General features: G+C 36.9%; 1 protein-coding gene across 2 annotated transcripts in view; it reads left to right on the forward strand.

The window, feature by feature from the left end:
• Positions 1–24,954, forward strand: part of PTPN4 (protein tyrosine phosphatase non-receptor type 4) — a 225,920-nt gene that overhangs the window by 187,846 nt on the left and 13,120 nt on the right. For both annotated transcript variants that reach the window (XM_036742995.1, XM_036742994.1), the window contains exons 16-20: positions 5,825–5,984; positions 8,706–8,789; positions 8,870–8,926; positions 14,081–14,237; positions 19,693–19,859. In XM_036742995.1, coding sequence (XP_036598890.1) covers positions 5,825–5,984; positions 8,706–8,789; positions 8,870–8,926; positions 14,081–14,237; positions 19,693–19,859 — 625 coding nt within the window. The remainder of the gene's footprint in view (positions 1–5,824; positions 5,985–8,705; positions 8,790–8,869; positions 8,927–14,080; positions 14,238–19,692; positions 19,860–24,954) is intronic.

A 24,954-nucleotide genomic window follows, 5' to 3' on the forward strand; every position in this document is an offset into this window, starting at 1 on the left:
AGGACTTTCCCTACAGAGAGCTGAAAGCACTGTACTTTAAAAATATATCAGAAAAAACCCATAAAATAAAATTGAATGTTGTATAATTAAAATAGCCATTCTTGACTCAGAGAATGCGGCAATTCAATTCCTTCTTTTCATTAAGGAGGAAGAGTATTCTGGGTATGAAATGTAGTGCCAATTGGGAAATGGCCAGGCAAATTGTATCATATAGTGGAATAGGATACTGTTAAGCTGTAAGGAGTCAGGTCAACAATATTTATTAAGATAAATTGGAGGTGATATTAGAAAGAAGGCATTAGCATTCAGGGGAACTGGGAAGGGCTTCTTGCAGAGAGTGGCATTTTAGCCAAGGGGTGAAGGCAGATGGGGAAGCCAGGAGATAGAGTTGAAGAGGAAGAGATTCCAGGTATTACATGCCTACTGTGTGCCAGGTACTGTGCTGAGCCGTGGAGATACAAAGAAGCACCAGGGACAGTCCCTCTTGCAGGGAACTAACAATTTAAGGGAGGAAGGCAACACATAAAAAGAAGCTGAAACGTGGCAAGATAGACCTGCTCAGACCTATGCATCAAAGAAATTCATTCTGTAGGACTGTGTTGCTTGGCCCTACCTTCAGGTTCTTGGTATGCCTTAACCTCCTTTTTAATTAGAGTCCCCCTCCTCCCTCCCACCCCTCCACTGCCTTACCTCGTAGTTCTTCCCAAGTACACAATGTCTTATCACCCTATTATACTTGGCAGATTTTTTGCATTGGCCCCAAAATAGGAACTACTATTAGAACTGGCCTATTTAGTGATACTATTTTAAATCTGTTATAATTCCCTTATTATAATTTTTAGTTTGCGTATAAAACTCATCACTGGCTAAAGCAGACACAGATCATTTTTTAAAAAGTAAGCAGCAGAATGACTACATGTTAAATGGAGAGACATTGCTTCTGTACAGATTACGCTGGTTTGTGAGTACCCTTTGAATATATATCTTAGAAACATAACTGGTAACATCTGCTTGAGAAAAAAAGTTTCATTTATTAGGGGGCACATGTCAACATATCTGCTTAGGAATTTAAGGCATGAAAAGATGAGAATTTAATTGCTTTGTTGTGTTATACTGCAAGTCAGTCAAGGGTTTGTTCCTAGAATTCGGGTTAACTAATCAGTCATTAAATGTTACTTTTTCTCTTTTTTTGGTAAATACCTGTAATTTCATTAATATGAGAAACTTGAGATAGGTAACTCCTCTGTAGCCCATGGTTCTCATCTCTCAATGCCTAACTTCCCAGCTGGTCATCACACAATTAGTATGTGTCATGTGCAGAATTTAAACCCAGGTCCTTGTAACTCCAAGGTCATCCCTCTATCCAGTATATAACACTGCATCTTATTACTTTATATGCATGACTTTAACGAAAGAGAAATAGCATTAAAATCATAAACTGCTCAGAAGGGGACCTTTATTAGCATTATGGAGGCTATCCTCGAGACTAAGCTGTCTTCCTCAAAGACTTAGCTCCCTGCTTCAGTCACCAACACTTGTAGAATCCTGTTTCACTGATCAGTAGCCCAGACTCGCTAGCCTTTACCTAAACAAATCAGGAATGCTATCTAAAGCCAGGGTAGAAGGTATGATGCTCATTATGTTCTGCTGTATTGATTTGTCCACCTATTCCATAGCTTGAGATCTCATTCCATGTCATAGCCTGAACTGCTGAATTCCTTCTTCCTTATGCCTGTCTTGAATCATAATCTGTGCTTTCTACTTGGATTCCGTTACTCTCAGTAGCTTCTTCCGTAGCTGTTAACTTCTGTCCTGTCTGTCTGTGCCCCTCACATTGTTTAGAGCTAAACATAGATTCTAGATCAGTGGTGTCAAACTTAAATAGACATAAGGGCCACCAAACCATACAGAAAGATCCCTGTGGGGGGCATGTTGACTTAGAAAATCACATATTAACATTATCTATATTTCATTGTATTTTTACTTATTTAATTTACTTACTGTTTTATTTAATACTTCCTAATTACGTTTTAATCTGTTTTGGCCGTGCTTGGGAGTGTTTGGGCCATGTGGGGCCGCCTAACTGTGTGTTTGACACTTATGCTCTAGATTACCTACGGTGACTTTCAGTATTATCTTCCAGATTAGCCTAATTCCCTTAGATTTTTACTTGGTTCTACCTTCAAGATAAATAGTGCCCACATACCCAAAATCTAGACTAATTGTTCTTCCCCCACCCTCACCCCATACCCACCCCTCTACTTATGATCTCTCCCCTGCATGTCACTAAATGATTTACCCACCAGCCCAGCCTCACTTTCTGTCCTGGACTCTTTTGACCTGTCCTGACCTATAGCCTCCTATATATGTGTGACTATATATAGTGTGACTATATTCCATGAATATTTCTATAGGTTCCAACTGAAATTATTTGAATTAATCATGTCAGTATGCACTGCAACATGAGCTCACAGTCCAGTCAGCCAGTGAAATTTAGCCTAACAATATCCACAGGAAAAATGAAGTGGATGAAAAATGGCTAATTGTCTGGACTCTAATACGCTTTTGGATGGATATTCTCAAGCTTAAGAACTTGGTCTAGCTTAGGCAGACATTACAGATGGGTATTGAAGTAGGCCTAGAAATGCAAAAAATGAAAGATTGAATTCTATTTGGAAAATTATACAGTGCTTTCAACCCCACATTTTCTTCAAACATCTATTTCTTTTTAACATCAGTATTCTTTTACTCATTCTTTATGGCTGTTAATCAAATGCCACAATCTCTGAAGGATTAACATCATGGGTGACTCAAAAGAACAATGGAAACATGGTAGGTTCAAATAGGTTTTGGTCTATTACAAAAAAAGATTTGAAAGTAAGACGTTTCATAAAAGATATTATCCAAGAAATTATGATCATCATTTAGAGCAAGGACAGAGACTGATAAATGGACATCCTGAATGCAGCACTGGTACTTATATATGTTTTTTTTTTAACTTAAAAAATTTTTTTCAGTTAACACAAGTGGTTTTTTCTCTCAGTTTTCTTGTTACTATGTAAATTGTTCTGGTTCTGTTCACCTTGCTTCATTTCAAAGAAGTCTTCCAAAGTTTCTCTGAACATATTCCTTTTGTCCTTTCTGATAGCATGATAGTATTCCAGTAAACTCATACACTATAATTTGTTCAGCCATTTCTCGGTTGATAAGTAACCTCTTAGTTTCTGGGTCTTTGCTACCACAAAAATAACTGCTGTGACAGTTTCTGGGCCCTTTTCTTCTTTCTAGACAGCTAAGTGGTACGGTGGATTGGATGTTGAGCCTTCAATCTCAGCCTTGAACACTTAATAGATGAGTGACCCTAGGTAGGTCACTTTGAATCTTTTTGCCTCAGTTTCCTCGACTGTAAAATAGGGATCATGATAGCACCTACCTCACAGAGTTGTTGTAAGGCTCAAATGAGATACTTGTAAAGCACTTAGAACTATTCCTGTCACATAGTAGACACATAATAAATGTTTGTTCTTTCCCCTTCTCTTCCCCTTCCCTTTCTTTGGTAATTTTGGGATAGTACCTAGGAAATGTTAAAACATACAGAGAAAGGCTTTCATGTGGGCCACCTGTCATGGAATGATGGAGCTGTGTGAATAAGTGAATGATTGATGGGGGTACTTAAGTAAAAATCACCCAGAATGAGAAGGTGTGGATTGTTTGAAGGCTGCACGTTAGGAGGAATACCTACATCAGTGACCTCATGGATTTGTTAAGTATTGAAGCAGAAGAGTTCCTGCCCATCTCCTCTCCAGCAAAGCCTCTCCCTGGGAGTGGCCACCACCGTAGAGGGTACCAACCTCCATATCAAAGTGGCTTGTGAACTGGAGAAAACTCAGAGTCTGTACATGCCAGGCTTGGTGAAGCTGTATTTAAAACTGTGGTGAAGAGCAGAAATTGGGTTATTTGGAATCAGTAGTCATATTGAGTTTATGATATAATAGAACACAAGATTTAGGGACAAAAGATGGTTTTGAGGCCTGACTCAGCCAGTTAGTGGCCATTTGATTGTGGAAAAGTCACTTAACCAATCTGAGTCTGTTTCGTTATTCTTAAAATTAGAATTAGAAATTATGATTTCTACTACCTACCTCTGTGTTGGGAGTAAAACCCTTTGTAAGGGTCCAGGTACTATCCACATGATAGCTTTTTAAATTTAATTCTATTTAATGAATGTACTTTGCTATTTCAGACCCTGAGATAACTATCTCCCTTTCTCCCTATTCAAACTTTTTTTCCCTACCTGTTTTCTCATGCCTATCTTGAATTCTTGATCCCTCAAATATACTTTCTTGCTAGTTTCTCTTCTCTATATATCTTGATCTTTGAACCTATATATTCTTGACAAGTCTTCTGCCTGTGTTCTTTGTTTGGATTCACTCTGTGTACCTACCTACTCATCTCTAAACCTTGCCTGTGTCATGTTGTTTGGCCTGTTATTCTAGATCTTGACCTCGACTGTGACCTCAGAATTCTTAATTATTATCCTTCCCCCTGTTGCAAACTTGGCTTCCCCAAAATACTAAGAATTAAGCAGAAGAGAGTAGAAAGTATTTCAGAAGGGGATCTAAACAAGCTAGGAAATTTACTATACTATTAATATATATATTACATACATATATATACACAATATATATTATTTAATATGTATTTATAATATATATTATACATTATGTTATTATATACATATAACATCATTTTTAAAACTGCACAATAGGAGTTAACAATTTCATATGTTGTTTTATATATTAAATTTTTCATTTTTGTCAATTAAGTTCATAATAAAAAAAATTTTTTTTCTTTTTTTTAATTTAAATTTATTTATTTGACATATTTAGTTTTCAGCATTGATTTTCACAATAGTTTGAATTACAAATTTTCTCCCCATTTCTACCCTCCCCCCCACTCCAAGATGGCGTATATTCTGGTTGCCCTGTTCCCCAGTCAGCCCTCCCCTCTATCACCCCCCTCCCCTCTCATCTCCTTTTCCCTTCCTTTCTTGTAGGGCAAGATAAATTTCTACGCCCCATTGCCTGTGTATCTTATTTTTTAATTGCATGCAAAAACTTTTTTTGTTTGTTTTTGAACATCTGATTTTAAAACTTTGAGTTCCAAATTCTCTCCCCTCTTCCCTTCCCACCCACCCTCCCTAAGAAGTCGAGCAATTCAACCTAGGCCACATGTGTATCATTATGTATAGCCCTTCCATAATACTCATGTTGTGAAAGACTAACTACATTTTGCTCCTTCCCAACCCATCCCGCTTTATTGAATTTTCTCCCTTGACCCTGTCCCCTTTCCAAAGTGTTTGTTTTTGATTACCTTCACCCCCATCTGTTCTCCCCTCCATCATTGTCCCCCATAATAAAAAATTTTAATTTTAAAATGTGAAGAAAAAAAAGGAAGACAAATCATTGGAAAGAAAAAAAGAAAAACAGCCTCAGGTTTTTTCAGGAACACTAAAATGAAATATTTTGCCTTACTCAAGATTTTTTCCCTTAAAATGTATTTTTATGCAGATTTAATTTGTATGTAAACTAATATGTAGAAGTCAGAACTTAATCATCAATGGAGCTGATCAGAGCTTTATTGTCTAAACGTAAAAGTTAAAGGATTTTCATTTAGATAGTGACAATTTATTATATCAAAGTTATCTCTGTTAAATATTGTAAATATGTAGGTTGTTTGGCCTTCTTTTTTAACTTAATGCTTCTACTAAGACTATTTTCAGAAAATTATCTTCTCTCTCCCATTTTTCCCTTCTGTATTCTAGATCTCAAGAAGCTTCTGAAGATGGACAGCCTCCTGCATTACCACCTAAACAATCTAAGAAGAACAGTTGGAACCAGATTCATTTCTCACATTCCCAGCAAGACCTGGACAACCATATTAATGAATCATTTGATAGTTCTTCTTCACCTGAAAAATCTACAGTCAGTTATTGCTTAACATGTATTAATTTTATATTTTTACTGTGTTATTTTTATGCATTTACAAATGTGTGGCATATTTTACAAATGGATGGGATCATAGTACTGCCATTTTCCCACCATCTTACGGTGCAGCCAAATTTTGGAAACTCCTGTCTACAGGTCCTATTTGATGCCTAGTATGTAGAATATTTCTGGCAATTGCAGCAGCATTATAAATCAAAGTAAATAATAAAGCAGACTTTAAGCACTTTCTATGTGCCAGGTACTGTGATGAGCACTGGGAATATAAAGAAAGGCAAAAACATAATCACAGAGCTCAAAATCTAATAGGCAAGACAACATACGTATATAATATATATACAGTGAAACGGAAAGTAATCTCAGAGGAAGGGGACTAGCCGTAGGGGAGACTGGGAAGGGCCTTTTGCAGGTCTAATTTGAGCTGAGTGTTGAATGGAACCAGGAAAGTCAGGAGGTGGAGTGAATGTAAACAGTTACTTCATCATTGCAAAATAAAACTGCCTTTTTCAAAATCTTTTCAAAATGAATGTGAATTTTTTAAAGTTAAGATACTTTAGTAAAATTATTTTATAATTTTAAACAATGAATTAACATTCACTGGCAGTCCTAGGAGTGCTTATTATCCATTATGTAAATTGCCTAAATGCTTAAAAATTCTTAATCACTATACTTTTTGGACATGCTTTTATCTCAGGGCCTTTGGTGGTTATTAACCTTAGAAGTTTAACAAGTTGCATTTTGTCAAATTCCTTAGGTGTTTTTGTTTCTTGTTATATACATTGATAGATTAAGAGGCAAACATTTTCCTGAGTTTAAAGTTTCACTCTAATAATGGGGATCAAGAAAGATGGAAAGACGAGAAGGTGGGAATCGATAAACATGATCAAAGGGAGAGAATAGGGAAAGGACGAGGGCATGAGAGGAAGGGTCAAGGAAAGCCAAAAATGGCATTTTCACTCAATTCAATAAAAACTTAAGCCTCCACTGTATACAGGGGACCCTATTAGGTACAGAGCATTAAAGGAGGAAAAAAAGAAACAACCCCTGCTTTTAACAGCTTATATTCTAATAATTTCTACAATATGTTATCATGAGCAAATAGATATTTTGAGAAAGGAAAGAGCACTGAGAACTTGGGGAATCAGAAAATGGTTTCTCCTAAGTAGGAGGGAAAGTATAGGTAACATTAGCTGAACCTTGAAGTAACCTAACTATTTTAAGAGACCAGGGTGAAAAGAAAGTGTGCTACAGGCCTGGAGGATAGCCTGTAAAACTACAGAGAGAAGACAACATTTTGTTTGCAAACATGCTGGTTTGGTGAGACTATTGTGTTAGTGAAAAAGAATAATATGAAGTAAGTTTAGAGATGTAGGCTGGAACCAGATTGTGAAGGACTTTAAATGCTGCGCTGAAGAGTTTTTATTTTCTCTTATGCCAGTAAGGAACTACTGAACATCGTTGAATAGGGCAGTTCAGTGCCTGTCTTTAGGAAAATTCCTTTGGAAGCTATGTGGAGAATGAATTGAGGAAAAGAGAGACTGTAAGCAGGGAGACAAGATGCAAGGCCATTGTCATAGTCCTTGGGAGCGGTGATGGGAACCTGATGTAGGACGGTGGTTGTCCGAGTGTAGGGAAGAGGACAAAGGGGAAAGATGAGGATAACAAATCACAAGGCTTGACACTTGATTGGGTATAGGAAATGAGGAAGAGAAAAGTCATGGATGAATATGAAGTTGCAAAGCTGAAAGACTAGAAATATGGTAAGGTCTTCAACAGTATGGAAAAGGAAATGGCAAACCACTCCATTATCTTTGCTAAGAAAACCCCAAAATGAGATCAGGAAGAATCAGACACAACTGAAATGACTGAACACCTTTAGCAGAAACATTTACATCTAGAGGAGGTATGGTTTTATCAGAGAAGAAAATGAGTTCCATTACAGATCTCTGCTACATTTAAGAGGTGCATCTTAATACATGTGGTATGTCCATTGGAGATGAATAGCAAACCGTTGGTAATCTTGAATTATTAAAAGAACTTAGAGTTAAATATATAGATTTAGGAATCATTTGCGTATCTGAATTTGTGGGACTTGGTAAGATCATAAAGAGAGGAAAAATGAGAAGTCTGCTTGGGTTAGAGCCTTCAGAGACATCCATGTTGACCAAGTGATATGGTGATAATGATCCAGCATAGGAACCTGAGAAAAGGAATGTTGAAATAGGTAGAAGGAAAATCAAGAGAGTATTATTTCAGAAGCCAAGGAGGAGCAGTGCCTACTATCAAGGGAGGAGACCAGCTTGATCACTTGACCTCAGAAATTCTAAGCTACAGTGAATTATGCCTATTTAGTGGGTCTCTGCATCAATCTCAGAGCCTTTTGGGATCAGAGGCCACCAGGTTGCCTAGGGTAAGGGTGAACCAGCCCAGGTTGGAAATGAAGTAGGTCAAAGCTCCCATGTTGAGCAGTAGTGGGATCAGGCCCATATCTAGCCCTTTCTACCCTGGGTAAGATGGGAAAATAAAGTCTTTTAAAAATGCCAACCAGCTTCATAGCACTTCCCAAAAAAGAAAAAAAGACCTTATTGATTAATTGAATGATAGACCCTTTGGGTCAAAGGAATGTGAACAATTAGTCACTTTTCTTGTAAACTGAAAGGAAATTACATTCTTTTTCTTTTTCTTTTTTTTTTTAATTAGCCCAATGGTGGTATTCCTCAGGATAATCTTGTTCTGATCAAAATGAAACCTGATGAGAATGGAAGGTTTGGATTCAACGTAAAGGTAATTGAATTAACTTTTCTTTGTGTTCAGAAATTCTTCTTTGTCATGAATATGACACTAACTTTACTACATTTTCCAAGGGCGGATATGATCAGAAGATGCCTGTGATAGTTTCTCGTGTAGCTCCAGGAACACCAGTAAGTTTTCTAAATTTTTCAGTTTCATGGGGGTTGTTTAAATGGAATATTCTTTATCTGGTTATCTCTGTTCTTTCAGTAAAGGAAATTAACCGTTTTTCCCCCTATAAATTCATCAATTAAAAATGTAAATGCTAACAGAATCTAGTACTGAAAAACATTATTTAATTTTCCTTTTGGGCAAGTGTATTTAAAATCCATTTTATTAAAATTTAAAATTGAAAACATTCTTTAATTCTCTTTTTGGGTAAGTTTATTTAAAATTCACATGAATTTTTGTCTCTATTTTCTGGCCACATCTTTGGCAAAGTGGGCATTTTATTGTTATAACCCTTGAAGTAGCAAAAGGTAGGTCAGCTGTATTGAGCTCCAGGTATTTGTAAAAGCAAATTGAAATTTTTCATGTAAAATAATTTGTTAGCATTTCATTTATGAATTAGATGATTTTTACCTTTTTTTAAACAATGAAAATAAATTGGAATATTTTTGCCTTAAATTTAACTCTTGGTTATATTCACCAGGTCTTCTTTTCAAATTCCTATTTACATTGTTACCTATTCTCCTTTATTCTAGTTTCTGATAAAGGCATGGCCTTCTTGCCAAGGCCAACCCTTCTTCATGTACCACTGATCTCAGTCTTTTCCAGCAGATTGCCCTCACCATCATCCGCTCTCTCTTTTTAATCTTCAATCTCTCCCTATCCGTTTGTTCCTTTCCTGTTTCCCATAAACACCCCCAAGTGTTGTCTTCCTTAGAAAATCCTCACAGATCCTGTCATCTCTGCCTTTCTCAGCCATACTTTGAAAAAACATTTATGTTCAGTGCTTCTGCTTCCTGTCTTCCTCTCTTACTTGTCCCCATAATCGCTTTAGTCTGGCTTCTAGACCTCATCATTCACCTGAAACTGCTTTCTCCAAACTTCCTAATATTCCCTTAATTGGCAATTCTAACATCCTATCTTTAAAATTTTTGTTTTATTTTATAAATTTCATATACAGCAAAAGGCAAAAAAAGATTGTATATGAAATTAAGTGCCACTTCATTTTGTATCACTTTTTAAAAAACATATAGAATACGTTCTGTTCATTTCTGTTAAAACCTATCCTGATTATGATTCCTTCTTTTTGTTCTCTTCAGTGCATTTTTTAAAATGGTTCGATGGAGGCAGAGTGGATCACAGGTTATCAGAGGTTCAGAGCAAAAAAATAAAATGTATAAAATAATATTAAAAAAATTTTAAAGAGGATGTTAGATTTGCTGTTTTCCTAATTTAACGTACTGTTGTTCTCAGTCCTCTTTGGTAGCATTTAATCCTTTTAGTCACTCTTTCCTCTCAGGTTTTGCGACTGTTTTCCTCTTGCCTCTCTGAGCACTCTTGTCTCCATTGATGATGCTAAATCATCATACGTTCTGTGTGCACTAACTATGGGCCAGGGTTGTGTCAGGCCCTCTTCTCTTTTCTCACACATTCTGACCTGGTAAGCTCTTCAGCTATTACCTCTATGCAGATGTCTCTCAGATCTACATATCCCAGCCCTGGTCTTTCTCTTGAACATCAGTCTCATATCACCAGCTGCCTTTTCGACATTTAGAACTGCATGTCCCATAGATATCCCAAACCAACATCTCCAAAACAGAACTTACTACCTTTTCGCCCAAACCACCCACATTCCAAACTTCCTTATACCTATTACGGACACCACCATTTTCCCCATCATCAGGATTTACAAGCTCAATGTCATCCTTCACTTCTCACCCTCCTGCATCCCATACAACAAATCAGTTTGCCAAATTTTAGTTTTTCTGTTGCTGTATGCAGCTAGGTAGCATGGTGCATAGAATGTCTGACCTGGAATCAGGAAGATCTGAGTTCAAATATGATCTCAAACATTTGATTTGCTGTGTGGCCCTGGGCAAGTCACTTAGCTTCTGTTTGCCTCAGTTTTCTCATCTGTAAAATGGGGGTATTAATAGCACCTATCACCCAGGGTTGTAATGAGAATTAAAAGAGATAATATTTCTAAAGCATTTAATACAGTGCCTAACACATAAGTGGACACTATAAAAATATTAGCTTTTAAATTTATTATTTTTGTTGTTTTTGTACAATGGATCTCTCACAAAAATCCCCTTCTCTCCATTCACACAACTACTTTAGTTTAGGTCCTCATCACCTCTCACCCAAGGCTGTCGGAATAGTTTCATTTTTGATCTCCCTGCCTCAAGTTTCTTCCACACTACTCTGCCTTCTGCTTTAATACCAAAGTGATTTTCCAGAATTACAACTATGACTCCAGAGACTGTGGTGGTTGGTTCCCTTTTACCTCTGCAAATATCAACTCTTCTATCTGGCTTATAAAGCTCTTCAAAACCTGATCCCTTCTCACCTTTCTAGGTTTCTTATGTATAACTTAAGTATTTAATTACTTTCTTCTACCATAAGCAGGATTTTTCTTTATTCCTTCACAATAAACTTTTTAAATTAAACTGTTTCAGTGCTAGTTAACACCTTAATGTAGGAAAGAGAATGCAACCAAGCAGCAGCCTGATAGAGAGGAGCTCACTTGTTTCAGGATAGTGCAATGAATGTAACAGGCTGACACATGAATTAGCTGTTTGTAGCATTAAGGATCACAGGAGGAATTTAATATGCAATGCCAGGTAGAGAAACTGAACTACTTCCCAGATGGATACTTCCTGTATCAGATCTTCACTGTGGCATGGCTTTGATTATTTAGTTTTGAAATGTTGCAACTTTCTAAAACATATGTATGTATTCCATTTAAAGTGGAAAAGCACTTTTAAAAGCCATATACAAATTATATTTGGGGATTATTTGTGCTACCCAGTCATTTGCCTTAGTGCAAATGACGAAGACCTAATTGTATTTATTCTGAGCTTTTAATCATTTCTATAATTTCATCTCATTTTATCTTGAATGTCTTCTCTGTGCCTAGCACTATCCCTAGGTTTTATGGTTAATACAAAGGAAATGTATAATACAGTTCCCTACTTACAAGGAATTTATAGGATATAATTACTTGAAACAGAATAGGAATACAAAATAGCCTATTTAGCACCAAATTTAATGTAATTAAGTACCTAAGATGTATGACATAGAAAATAAGTACTCTGGACAGTCAGTTATAATAGTTGATTATATCAAGCTCCATTATTATAACATGTTAGAGAATATTGTAGCTATTTGTAGCTGTACCATTCAGTTAAAAATTTCAAAAATATGATTAAATGACAAACCTTTATTTTGAATTGTGAAACAGTTGTTCTCAACGAAATCATTAGATATGAAGTAAGCTTATTTTTAAGCTATTTAAACTCACAGAAATGTTCTCTCTCTCTCTCTCTCTCTCTTTTTTATAAAACATAACCATAATCTGTACAATGTTGCTAGAACTTAGACTGTCAAAACAAAATGAATCATCCATCACTCATGATTCTCTGCTGTTTCTTAAGTTGAGTAACTACTGCCAGTGTCTTCAAATTAGGAATCATATTTTGGCAGTCGATTACTAGAGAATATGACCTAGTTTTGAGTATTTTTTATACTAACTCATATCTTTTGTACTAGCTTTAGTATATATTTTATGCTAGATAAATGTTGTGCTAGGGTGAACATAATAATCCAAAAATAGAAGTAGTGCAAAGCTGAACAGAAACACTGTCTTTTTAATTTTGTTATGAATATTGTCATCATGTTGGACTACTGAAGAAATGGTCTTTGCTTTTAAAACACATAACACTCTTTTTTTTTTGGAGGGGGAGGACTTTTACAAAGAAATATTTACTTCAAAGATATAGTAAGAATAAACATAAAAACATTTCCCCTAATACCTTGAAAGCGTACTTTTCTCTACACCACTTCTGTGTCTGGAGAACTCAGAACTTAGCTCAGTTCCTACATAGGATAGGTCCCACCAAGTTCCAGTCCAACATCTATATCACCGTTAAATGAGTCCTTCTACAGGTTTGGGGTCCTGAAGACCACTTGCAAAGGTTCCCTCTGCACCTTAGGGGTCAGCACTATGCTGGCTGCAAAACCCAACCTGGTTTCCAACTCCTGGATTCCTGTGGCTCTCTCTTCCAACCTTTTGAAACTCCTGAGGTTTGAGACTCCACTCCCTTCACCTAGAATGGAAAACTGCAACAACAGAAGGCTATCTGTCCTCAAAAAGGAAGAAAGCCCTATGGCCCATTCCCCCCCAACCCATGTGATCTTCCTTAAACTCCACGAATGGAAGTCACTGAGCTCCCCCTGGATGCAAATAAAGCCAAAACACATACACTTTAATTGTAAAGGCAGGAAGGATTTTAAAACTCTTTAAAGATAATATATCAACAATGTTCTTTTGTGGTAATTGATAGGTTATCCTAAATAACCGTATAGAAAACCTTAAAATGAAAAAAAAAAGTTTTCCAAGTGATATCCTAAGAGTTTTCAGTTTAGTGTTCTCTTCTATATCATTTTAATAAAATATTTTAAATCTATCTGGATTTATTTAATTTTCATTGGCAGCCTGCCATGTAAAAGAAAGGTGTTACCAACCCTAGGAAAGGCATTTTAAGTATGAAAGAGTCACCTCCATTGGTAAAGAGAAAATCTTTACTTGACATACCTGCTTATAAGTCTAGTACTTCAGCAGGAACAGACTTGGAGAAAGTTCTTCATAGTCTAAGGGACTGTGAAAAGTCATCACATATGCTTCAAAATGTATCACTTTTCAAATTATATGGAAGATATGTGTCCCCTAGCTTTTTCGTGTATAGCGACAAAATCACCTAAATGTTAACAAAGGTATATACAGAACTGTATCAGCTGACTGCTACATGTAAATAGTTTCTAGTCAGTAATTTTCTGCATAATCTAGACAGGTAACAGAAAATCCCAGAAGGAGCATCTGAGCAGCTTTAGTCCCTGCCATGACTAGAGAATGAATATCTTCTGTCAGTCAAGGGAAAACTAAACTCTAGTTTTCATCTGAATACAAGCTGCATTTAGATTTGTTTGTAGTTAGAATTTTGATCGCTGAATCTAATTTTCTCTTGACATATTGCCATCAAAAAAACTGTGATTCTTTAATCCTTTGTTCTAAGGAAGAATTGAGAATCTGAAATCTTATTTGCATCGTATTTTAGGCTGACCTCTGTGTCCCTCGATTGAATGAAGGGGATCAAGTTGTGCTAATTAATGGCAGAGACATTGCAGAACATACCCATGATCAAGTTGTCATGTTTATCAAAGCTAGCTGTGAGAGACACTCAGGGGAACTTGTGCTCCTGGTTCGACCCAATGGTGAGTGATCTTTTTTTTTCCTTCCTCTTAGCTCTGTATATTTTGTTGAATCTTGATCCACACCTTGGAAAATTCTTTGACAAGATGTCATTATTATTATGGGGATTTGAAAAAAATGTATAGGATTTTGAACAGATTTCTAGTTGTGTCTTATTCTTTAACCTTCTAAACATGCAAATAAATCAAGATAATCAGCATTATTAAAATTTTCAGAAAGAGTTGATGTTAAAAGGCATTACTAATCTATTTTTAAAATCCAAATTTTTATCTTTGTACAAAATTATATAGTGTCACCTCATTCCTATATGTAACGAGAGAGGCAGCATGGCATAATGAATCGAAGGATAGCCTTGCAGTCCAGGAGACCTGAGTTCAAATTTGACATAGACTGGTTCTATAACTGAAGTCTTAGTGCCCCAGGTAGCTCTCAAAGGCTATAAGTTTTCTAAGCCTTTAAGTTGCAAATGAGTTACCTGTTTTCATCAGTGGAGAAAGTTTCTGAGAATTCCTTTAAAACACTGAAGTTACAGGTCTATATTTCCCTTTCCTCCAATGGACCATTGTCACTCCTGCTTCTCTTCCATTTCAGCAACATAATAGCATGTAAAAATGTAAAATGGAAGATTCTCTTTATCTACCACCTTATTTCAACTTTGCCTGTTTGTGTTCGCCAGAGGATCATCTGACCAGTGACTCCTGCATCAGGTCAGGAGGTAACAGAAGGTTATAGTTTGAAATGATCCTTTTATCCATTTGAATGCTTTGGGACCAACGCCTACCATTTCTTTCCTTTAAATCTCATTTTTTGTTGATAACTTTTATTTTTATATCACCTTTCTCTCCAAATCTTCCCCTTCCTCTGCTCAGTGATTAATCCCTTAAAAAAAAAAAAGAAGAAATCAGTTTAGCAAATCCAATCAACTTTTCAGCTATATCTAACAATATATGCCACATTCCAAACCTTTAGTTCCCCTTCTGTGCAAAGAAAGAAAGGAAGTGAATTTTCTCAGATCTTCTCCTGGACCAAGCTTACCACATGTCATTTCTGAAGGTCCACAGTGGAGTAAGTTGGTTAGAAACTTTAAAACAAAATTTCGAACAAACAAAAAACAAAACACATAAACAAAAAACACCCCTCCCTTGCAGCCTTTGCAGCAGTTTCTTTCTTTGCGCTATACTAAATTTATTTGTAAAATCTGCTTAGGCACTGTAGTATATCTTGATATGCTTAGGCATTATAGTATACCTTGGTGTGCCTTTGAGATTTATAATCCTGACTAATGTAGGAGCTGAGCTTTAAAGTCTTTTACGATAGTGGTTTGCCTTCTAAAAATTTCTTTCTTTTTGTTTAAGTTCATAATAAACCAAGAAAAATTTTCAGTGAAAATTCATTCTTTTATTTACATACATTGTCAGACGTGGTTCCTGAATTCCTTTTCTTTGTTACAAGTGAGTTTTATTTTCACAAATATCCAGAGAAGATTAATGTAAAAATCAAGGGCATCAATAAAGCTTGCTTTTAAAATGTTATTATTTGGAGTTTTCTATCACTCCTAGGCCTATTTCTCCCTATAGAATTTTAGTCTATGGGATCTTATACTTCATCTGAAATCTTTGAAATATGTTCCTGCAAAATCTAGTAAGCATGTCAGACCATTCCTTTCCTTTCATATACTCTACAGTGATTTTTTTTAAAAAAATTTATTACAAATTTAACAAATACCAGCTAAAATGAGTACTTCATATATGCAGTAGAATAGAAAAAAGAGGTTGTAATGAAACCAAAAATCTCTATAACAAGGATTCTTAAGAGATCATTAGATAGATTTCAAGGGGGTCCATGAACTTGGATGGGAAAAAAAATTACATATTTATTTTCACTAACCTCTAATGGAAATATAGCATTTCTTTAATGTAGACAACAAACCTTAATAGTAATTAGACTTTACCAGACTTAAGTTGAGAAAAATAAAAACAAAACCTTTGTACCAAGTATGCATAGTATTTTTGTTTCTAGGGTTTTTTTGGCCCTTTTTTTCCCACCAGAGGAAAGAGATTTGTAATTGGGGAAGGTTGGCATAGAGAGGAAAGAAGTTAATATGTTTTTTAATGCAGAGATGAGAATAGAAGGAAGGCCAGAAAGAAACACAGACAAACAGGACACCTTTGAAAATTACAGGTTGAATTTATTATATATTTTTAAAACAAGCTCTACATAATAGACATCTGTAGTTTCATGTACAGTCTTTTTCTATTCTTCTAGGTACATGGAAATGCCAATTTTATTTGGTTTGCTAAATTCAGAATAAAATTTTTAAAAATATGTTCAGTCAAGCAAAACAAATTTCCATACTTTGTCAAAAAATATAGATCTTCTGGAACTTGAATCCATCTCTGTTCTTTCAGGAAGTTTATAGTATGCTTCATTTGAAATTGTGATTGGTCTTGTATTGTTAGGATTCTTAAGACTTTCAAAGTTGTATTTACGGTGATGTTATTATTACATAAATTATTCTCCTGGTTCAAACAGTTGCTTTTCCCCAACAGTCTCATCATTTTTCCACCCCAGCAGATAGTTATTCTCTGTTGTTTGAGAATTACATCCAGAATAGAATTCCCCTTATCAGATCCTCTACCTTTTTGAAGGATGAAATTATCATTAAAGCAAGTCAAGAAATTATTAGCTTCTCTGCTTTGAAAGAGAGTTCTAGTTAGATAATTGAAAAATTAAAGTACTTCATAATTATTACATCAACCTCTAGCAAGGCTATTTAGCAAACTCATTTCTTTCCTTTTTCATCCAGGTGACTGATTATCACTTTTATTTCTCCCTCTATTGATATTTACCCAGATGTTTTCTGCCATGCTTACTTCTTCTAATGCCTGTATTTCCTCACATGATTGTGTCCTCTTAATAGACAATGCTACCTAACTCCTGCATTCCTCTTCATCTGTCCTGCCACTTTAAAACAAAATATCACTTATTTTCCTGTCATGTTTTTACTTGAAGTGGCAAGGAGGGGGTAAGAAGATTGGCAAGGTAGGAGGGCATCAGGTTGCAGAGCTTAGAATGCCAAACAGGATTACATATTTGATCCTGGAGTCGTCCGGGAGCCATTGGAGTTTATCAGATAGAAGTATAGTATGGTCAGATCTGCACTGCAGGAAGATTAGTTTGCCAGCTGAATAGAGAATGGACTGGAGTGGAAAGAGATTTGAGACAGGGAGACCCACCAGCAAGCTTTTGCAATATCCGAGCATGAGGTGATGAGAGCCTGCACCAGGGTGGTGACAGTGTCAGAGGAAAGATGTTACAAAGGAAAAATCAACAGTACCTGGCAACATATGGAAGGGCGAGGGGGTCAAAGAGAGTGATGAGTCAGGGATAATGTCTGCTAGTTCGGAGAGTCACTTTTCTAGCATCCAATTCATTTCAGCATCCATGAAGACAAAAAGGAATTTTGATGCATGGGATCTGGGAATTGGCACTTTTCTTTCTTCTGCTATAGTGGAGACACAGAAAGAATAGGTTGTATACCCAGGGACATACATAGCAGTTAGTTCAGTATTAACCTTTAAATAATAACTAATGTCTCAGCTACCTGTGTCAATAGGTTTAAAACCCAGTGACTCATGCTTTATGTGTATGTGGCAAACTACTATAATTGCACACCTGCATTATCCATGCCTTCATGATTTTTAGAACATAGTGATTACAACTGTTATACTCATACTTTTCCTCTAATCCCAATGTAGGAAAATTGAGATTGATAAAACATGTGGACTCTTTTATATATGTCCTTTTTAAATTTGCAGCATTCCAGATTGAACTTTGACAATATCTAAACCAACCTCTTTATTTGGTTTAAAAAGAGCTTAAATGATTTGTCAAGATTATACAGGTAAGTAAGTAGGATATCTGGGGTTTAAACACAAGTACTTTGACTTCAAGTCCAGTATTCTTCCCATTATACCATGCTTACTGTCAACCACTCACCCTTATTCACACTGCTGATGCTTCTGAAGATGCTATTACAAAATATTTGGTCAATATTATCCTTAATCATTTGAGATTAGTGAGACAGGGAACTAAAGAACAAAGATCTGGAACTAGATTTCTCAGTCCCCTCATAGAAGTTCACTGAAGTAGAATCATTCCAATAATTCAGGTGTCCTCCTGTCTCCCAGTCTTCTGTTCTGCCTTTATATATGAAAGTGACTATATAGGCGATAAAAGACAAAAGAGATGATGTGAAAATGAGAGAGAACTTGTTTAAAGACAGTCTTGGGCATGTTAAACAAAAGTTACTTGTTATTTTTGTCCTTAATAGGCTTTATTTAAATCTGAGAAGGGTCAGAACCTAGACAAGATTAGGGCCTCAGACCCCTTTTTAGCAGAGGTTGAGTTTTTTATGGCACTTTCAGGTTTTCTACAAGAAGATTTTCCAGCTGCCAGCCTGGACACTTCTCTTCTCTTTTAAGACACTGTAATGTTAACTCTGATTTCTTCTCCTGCCCCTGTACTCTATGGCTTTTATATTCTTCTCTGTGGTGCTAGTTTTGTATAGTCTTAGTAACTTACTTTCGTCCTAGTTGGAAAATTCTGCTCTGTAACCAAATGTTGTGTTTGGTTAAGTGTTACAGAGTCATCATGCCATAGTGGATACAGAACTAGACTCAGGACCAGGAAGCACCAGGTTCAAGTCCCACCTCTGCCATACAATGACCTAAGGACTCTGGACAAATCACTTATAACCCCTCAGTGTTGTAGGCAACTCTCTAAGATTATAAATTTCAGAGATGGTTCTACCCACATTCCCAGAGGGAAGTTCCTCATAGGGAATTCTCTGTATCAGTGAAATCACAGGTCCAGACCCTATCTGTTTCCTCCTATTTTGTCATAGGGTGATAATAATCTTCTTCTGGTCCTCAAAGTTGGCCAAAATCCTATCTTAATATCTTCGTTCCTCTCCATTTGAGAGTGGGGCAGTTATTTCAGAAAATGTTGCTTCTGTCTTTGGTCTGCGCTCAAGCAGAAGAATCTGTGGGTGAGGAGCCTTGACACTTTTTCAGAAGGCAACCTGTCTGCAGCTTTAGAGGTGACTCAGAGCTATTGCTGCTGGTTTATTAGCTGTTAGAATGCCATCCATGCTCAGACTCTGCCCTCCCATCAGAAGTTCTTCCTCTGTTTTGTGCAAAATGCTCCAGCACATGCTAAAGAAATTCTGAATCTTCACTTCTTTGAAATATATTGTATCAGAGTAGACTTTAATTTAGTTTTTGGTAATGATCTTATGCTACAGGTACAAGGGTTTTACTCAGCATTTCTCCTGTACTAGTAACAAATGCCAAGTTTTATGTATTTCTTCTTAAATTAATCTTTCTTTAATCTGTTCGTCCAAAGGAACATGTCCAGCAAGGGAAAGACACTGATACTTTCCATGTTCCTTTACAGCTGTATATGATGTAGTAGAAGAAAAATTTGAGAATGAACCAGACTTCCAGTATATCCCTGAGAAATCACCACTAGATGGCGTCCATCAAAATGATAACGCCTTGAGGGAATCGATGATTCAGCTCGCCGAGGGTCTTGACAGTGGAACAGTCCTTACACAGTTTGATGTAAGTAACAAGGCACTTTGTTCTTTTAGAAAACATTTCGCCTTTTGTTTCATAAAGCCTTTAGTGGTTTTCCAGTCTTAATTCCATTGCTTTCGAATAACTGACTTTACTATCCATGAACTATTAATTTGCCAACAAAGTCTTTAAAGAGCCACTCTCTCAGCATTGAAGAACAATGAATGGATTTTTAAAAACTGATCTTGATAAATTTTGTACACCTAGAGTTATGGTTTTTTTATTTAAAAATCTCTTTTCTCAAGTAAAAATATAACCAAAACAAAGTCTGCTCCTTAGCTTCAACCAAAACGCTATGCGATGTGTTTATCCCTTTCAAAAATAAAGGAGAACTAAAAAGAGTTTTAAATGAAGTATTTTAAGATTAGACTCTAATCCTTACAAGAAACAAGAATAGAGCTCATATGCGAATCAAGTCCTGTTTCTACAGCTAGCAGTAATAAGTAGATAGTTGCTTATTGAAGAGTTTAGGTTTAATCATTTTTATTTAGTATTTTAGTTTTCAACATTGATTTCCACAAGATGGCATATATTATGATTGCCTCTTTCCCCAGCCAGACCTCCCTTCTGTCACCCCACTCCCGTACCCCTCCCCTTTCTCCTTATTTTCTTGTAGGGCAGGATAAATTTCTATGCTCCATTCCCTATATATCTTGTTCCCCAGCTGCATGCAAGAAACAACTTTTTTTTTTTTGAGCATCTGCTTTTAAGACTTTGAGTTCCAAATTCTCTCCCCTCTTCTCTTCCCACCCACCCTCCCTAGGAAGGCAAGCAATTCAACATAGATCACACCTGTATCATTATGTAAAACACTTCCACAATGCTCAAGTTGTGAAAAGCTAACTATATTTCCTTCCATCCTATCCAGTTCCCCTTTACTTAATTTTCTCCCTTGACCATGTCCCTTTCCGAAAATGTTTACTTTCAATTACCTCTTCCTCCATCTGACCTTCCTTCTATCGTCCCCCCTTTTATTTTATCCCCTTCTCTTTACTTTCCTGTGGAGTAAGATACCCATTTGAGTATGTATGTTATTCCCTCCTTAGGTTGTATCTGACGAGAGTGAGATTCACTCATTCCCCCTCACCTGCCCCCTCTTCCCTTCCAACAGAACTGCTTTTTCTTGCCACTTTTATGTGAGATAATTTACCCCACTCTATCTCTCTCTTTCTCCCTCTCTCAATGTATTCCTCTTTCACCCCTTAAATTTATTTCATTTTTTTTAGATATCATCCCTTCGTATTCAACTTATCCTGTGCCTTCTGTGTGTGTGTGTGTGTGTGTGTGTATACATATGTATATTCCCTTCAGCTAACCTAATACTGAGGTCTCATGAATTATACACATCACCTTTCCATGTAGGACTGTAAACAAAACAGTTCAACTTTAGTAAGTCCCTTATGACTTCTCCTTCTTGTTTACCTTTTCATGCTTCTCTTGATTCTTATATTTGAAAGTCAAATTTTCTATTCAGCTCAGGTCTTTTCACTGAGAAAGCTTGAAAGTCCTCTATTTTATTGAAAGTCCATGTTTTGCCTTGGAGCATGATACTCAGTTTTGCTGGGTAGGTGATTCTTGGTTTTAATCTTACCTCCTTTGACCTCTGGAATATCATATTCCAGCCCCTTCGATCCTTTAATGTAGAAGCTGCTAGATCTTGTGTTATTCTGATTGTGTTTCCACAATATTCAAATTGTTTCTTTCTGGCTGCTTGCAGTATTTTTCCTTGACCTGGGAACTCTGGAATTTGGCAACAATATTCCCAGGAATTTTCTTTTTGGGATCTTTTTCAAGAGGAGATCAGTGGATTCTTTCAATCTCTAGCCTCTGGTTCTAGAATATCAGGGCAGTTCTCCTTGATAATTTCTTGAAAGATGATGTCTAGGCTCTTTTTATGATCATGGCTTCCAGGTAGTACAGTAATTTTTAAATTATCTCTCCTGGATCTGTTCTCCAGGTCAGTGGTTTTTCCATTGAGACATTTCACATTGTCTTCCATTTTTTCATTCCTTTGGTTCTGTTTTATAATATCTTGATTTCTCATCAAGTCACTAGCTTCCACTTGCTCCAATCTAATTTTTAAGGTACTATTTTCTCAAGAAAATAGGGGGCAGAGCCAAGATGGTGGCTGAAAAGCAGGGACTTGCATGAGCTCCCCGCCGGGTCCCTCCAAAAACCTATAAAATATGGCTCTGAACAAATTCTAGAACTGCAGAACCCACAAAATAGCAGAGGGAAGCAGGGATCCAGCCCAGGACAGCCTGGATGGTCGCTGGATGAGGTCTATCGCATATGGAGCGGAGGGGAGCGGAGCTCAGCATGGGCGGCGGCAGGACCAATCAGACAGAGAGCCGGGCAGAACAGACCCTAGCGCCCTGAATCAGTGAGCTGTGGCAATTACCAGACTTCTCAACCCACAAACATCAAAGACAACAGAGAAGGTTAGTGGGAAAAGCTGCGGGGGACAGAGTTCGTGGTTCAGCCACCGTCCCAGGGGCAGTGGAGGTGGTGCAGCTACAGAACTACAGCTGCAGTTACTTCCGGCCCCAGGGCCACCTGGTGGGAGGAATTAAGTGGCAGATCAGAGCTGGAGTGCAGAACCTGCTTAAGAGTTGTGTCAGGTCCGGGTTGGTGGTTCTTGAGGAAGGAGAAGTGCTGTTGTGGCAGAGCTGGCTATATAGAAATAGCTCTGAAATCAACAGCACATCCCCTCAAGCTTGGAACAAAATACTCTTTGCTCTACAAGCAGTCATACCTTGCTAAAATCTCAAGGATCAAGTAAGTTGGCTGGGAACATGGCCAGGCAGTGAAAATGCACTCAGATTCAGTCTCAGACTTTGGAATCTTTCTTTGGTGACAAAGAAGACCAAAACATACAGCTAGAAGAAGTCAACAAAGTCAAAGAGCCTACATAAAAAGTCTCCAAGAAAAACATGAACTGGTCTCAGGCCATGGAAGAGCTCAAAAAGGAGTTGGAAAAGCAAGTTAGAGTAGTAGAGGAAAAATTGGGAAGAGAAATGAGAAGGATGCAAGAAAACCATGAAAAGCAAGTCAATGACTTGCTAAAGGATGCCCAAAAAAATATTGAAGAAAACAACACCTTAAAAAAATAGACTAACTCAAATGGCAAAAGAGCTCCAAAAAGCCGATGAGGAGAAGAATGTCTTGAAAGGCAGAATTAGCCAAATGGAAAAGGAGGTCCAAAAGACCACTGAAGAAAATACTACCTTAAAAATTAGATTGGAGCAAGTGGAAGCTAGTGACTTGATGAGAAATTAAGATATTATAAAACAGAACCAAAGGAATGAAAAAATGGAAGACAATGTGAAATATCTCATTGGAAAAACCACTGACCTGGAAAATAGATCCAGGAGAGAGAATTTAAAAATTATTGGACTACCTGAAAGCCATGATCAAAAAAAGAGCCTAGAGATCATCTTTCAAGAAATTATCAAGGAGAACTTCCCTGATATTCTCGAGCCACAGCGTAAAATAGAAATTGAAAGAATCCGCTGATCACCTCCTCAAAAAGATCCCAAAAAGAAAACTCTTAGGAACATTGTTGCCAAATTCCAGAGCTCCCAGGTCAAGGAGAAAATACTGCAAGCAGCCAGAAAGAAACAATTTGAATATTGTGGAAAGACAATCAGGATAACACAGGATCTAGCAGCTTCCACATTAAGGGACTGAAGAGCTTGGAATACGATATTCCGGAGGTCAATGGAGCTAGGATTAAAACCAAGAATCACCTACCCAGCAAAACTGAGTATCATGCTCCAAGACAAAACATGGATTTTCAATAAAATAGAGGACTTTCAAGCTTTCTCAGTGAAAAGACCTGAGCTGAATAGAAAATTTGACTTTCAAATATAAGAATCAAGAGAAGCATGAAAAGGTAAACAAGAAAGAGAAATCATAAGGGACTTACTAAAGTTGAACTGTTTTGCTTACATTCCTACATGGAAAGGTGATGTGTATGATTCATGAGACCTCAATATCATAGTAGCTGAAAGGAATATGTGTCTATGTATGTATATATGTATATATGTAGGTGTATGTGTGTATATATATATATATACACACACGCACACATATATAGACAGAGGGCACAGGGTGAGTCAAATATGAAGGGATGATATCTAAAAAAAAATAAAATCAAATTAAGGGATAAGAGAGGAATATATTGAGAGAGGGGAAAGGGAGAGATAGAATGGGGTAAATTATCTTGTATAAAAGTGGCAAGAAAAAGCGGTTCTCTAGGAAGGGAAGAGGGGGCAGGTGAGGAGGAATGAGTAAATCTTGCTCTCATCAGATTTGACCTCAGGAGGGAATACCATACACACTCAATTGGGTATCTTACCCCACAGGAAAGAAGGAGGAAGAAGATAAAAAAAGGGGGATGATAGAAGGGAGGGCAGACAGGGGGAGGAGGTAATCAAAAACAAACACTTTTGAAAAGGGACAGGGTCAAGGGAGAAAATTCAATAAAGGGGGATAGGTTAGGAAGGAGCAAAACATAGTTAATCTTTCACAACATGAGTATTGTGGAAGGGTTTTACATAATGATACACATGTGGCCTATGTTGAATTGCTTGCCTTCTTAGGGAGGGTGGGCGGGGAGGGAAGAGGGGAGAGAATTTGGAACTCAAAGTTTTAAAAACAGACATTCAAAAACAACAACAAAAAAGTTTTTGCATGCAACTAGGAAATAACATACACAGGCAATGGGGCGTAAAAATTTATCTTGCCCTACAAAGAGAAGAAGGGAAGGGGGGATGGGAGGGGAGTGGGGTGACAGATGGGAGGGCTGACTGGGGAACAGGGCATCCAGAATATACGCCATCTTGGAGTGGGTGGGAGGGTAGAAATGGGGATAAAATTTGTAATTCAAACTCTTTTGAAAATCAATACTGAAAACTAAATATATTAAATAAATTAAATAAAAAAAGATAAGAAAATAAAAAGTATATGGGAAGTTAAAAAAACAAAAAGGTACTATTTTCTTCAGTGGTCTTATGGACCTCCTTTTCCATTTGGCTAATTCTGCCTTTCAAGGCATTCTTCTCCTCATTGGCTTTTT

The sequence above is a fragment of the Trichosurus vulpecula genome, chromosome 2 (genome assembly GCF_011100635.1).
Source record: "Trichosurus vulpecula isolate mTriVul1 chromosome 2, mTriVul1.pri, whole genome shotgun sequence".
NCBI lineage: Eukaryota > Metazoa > Chordata > Mammalia > Diprotodontia > Phalangeridae > Trichosurus > Trichosurus vulpecula.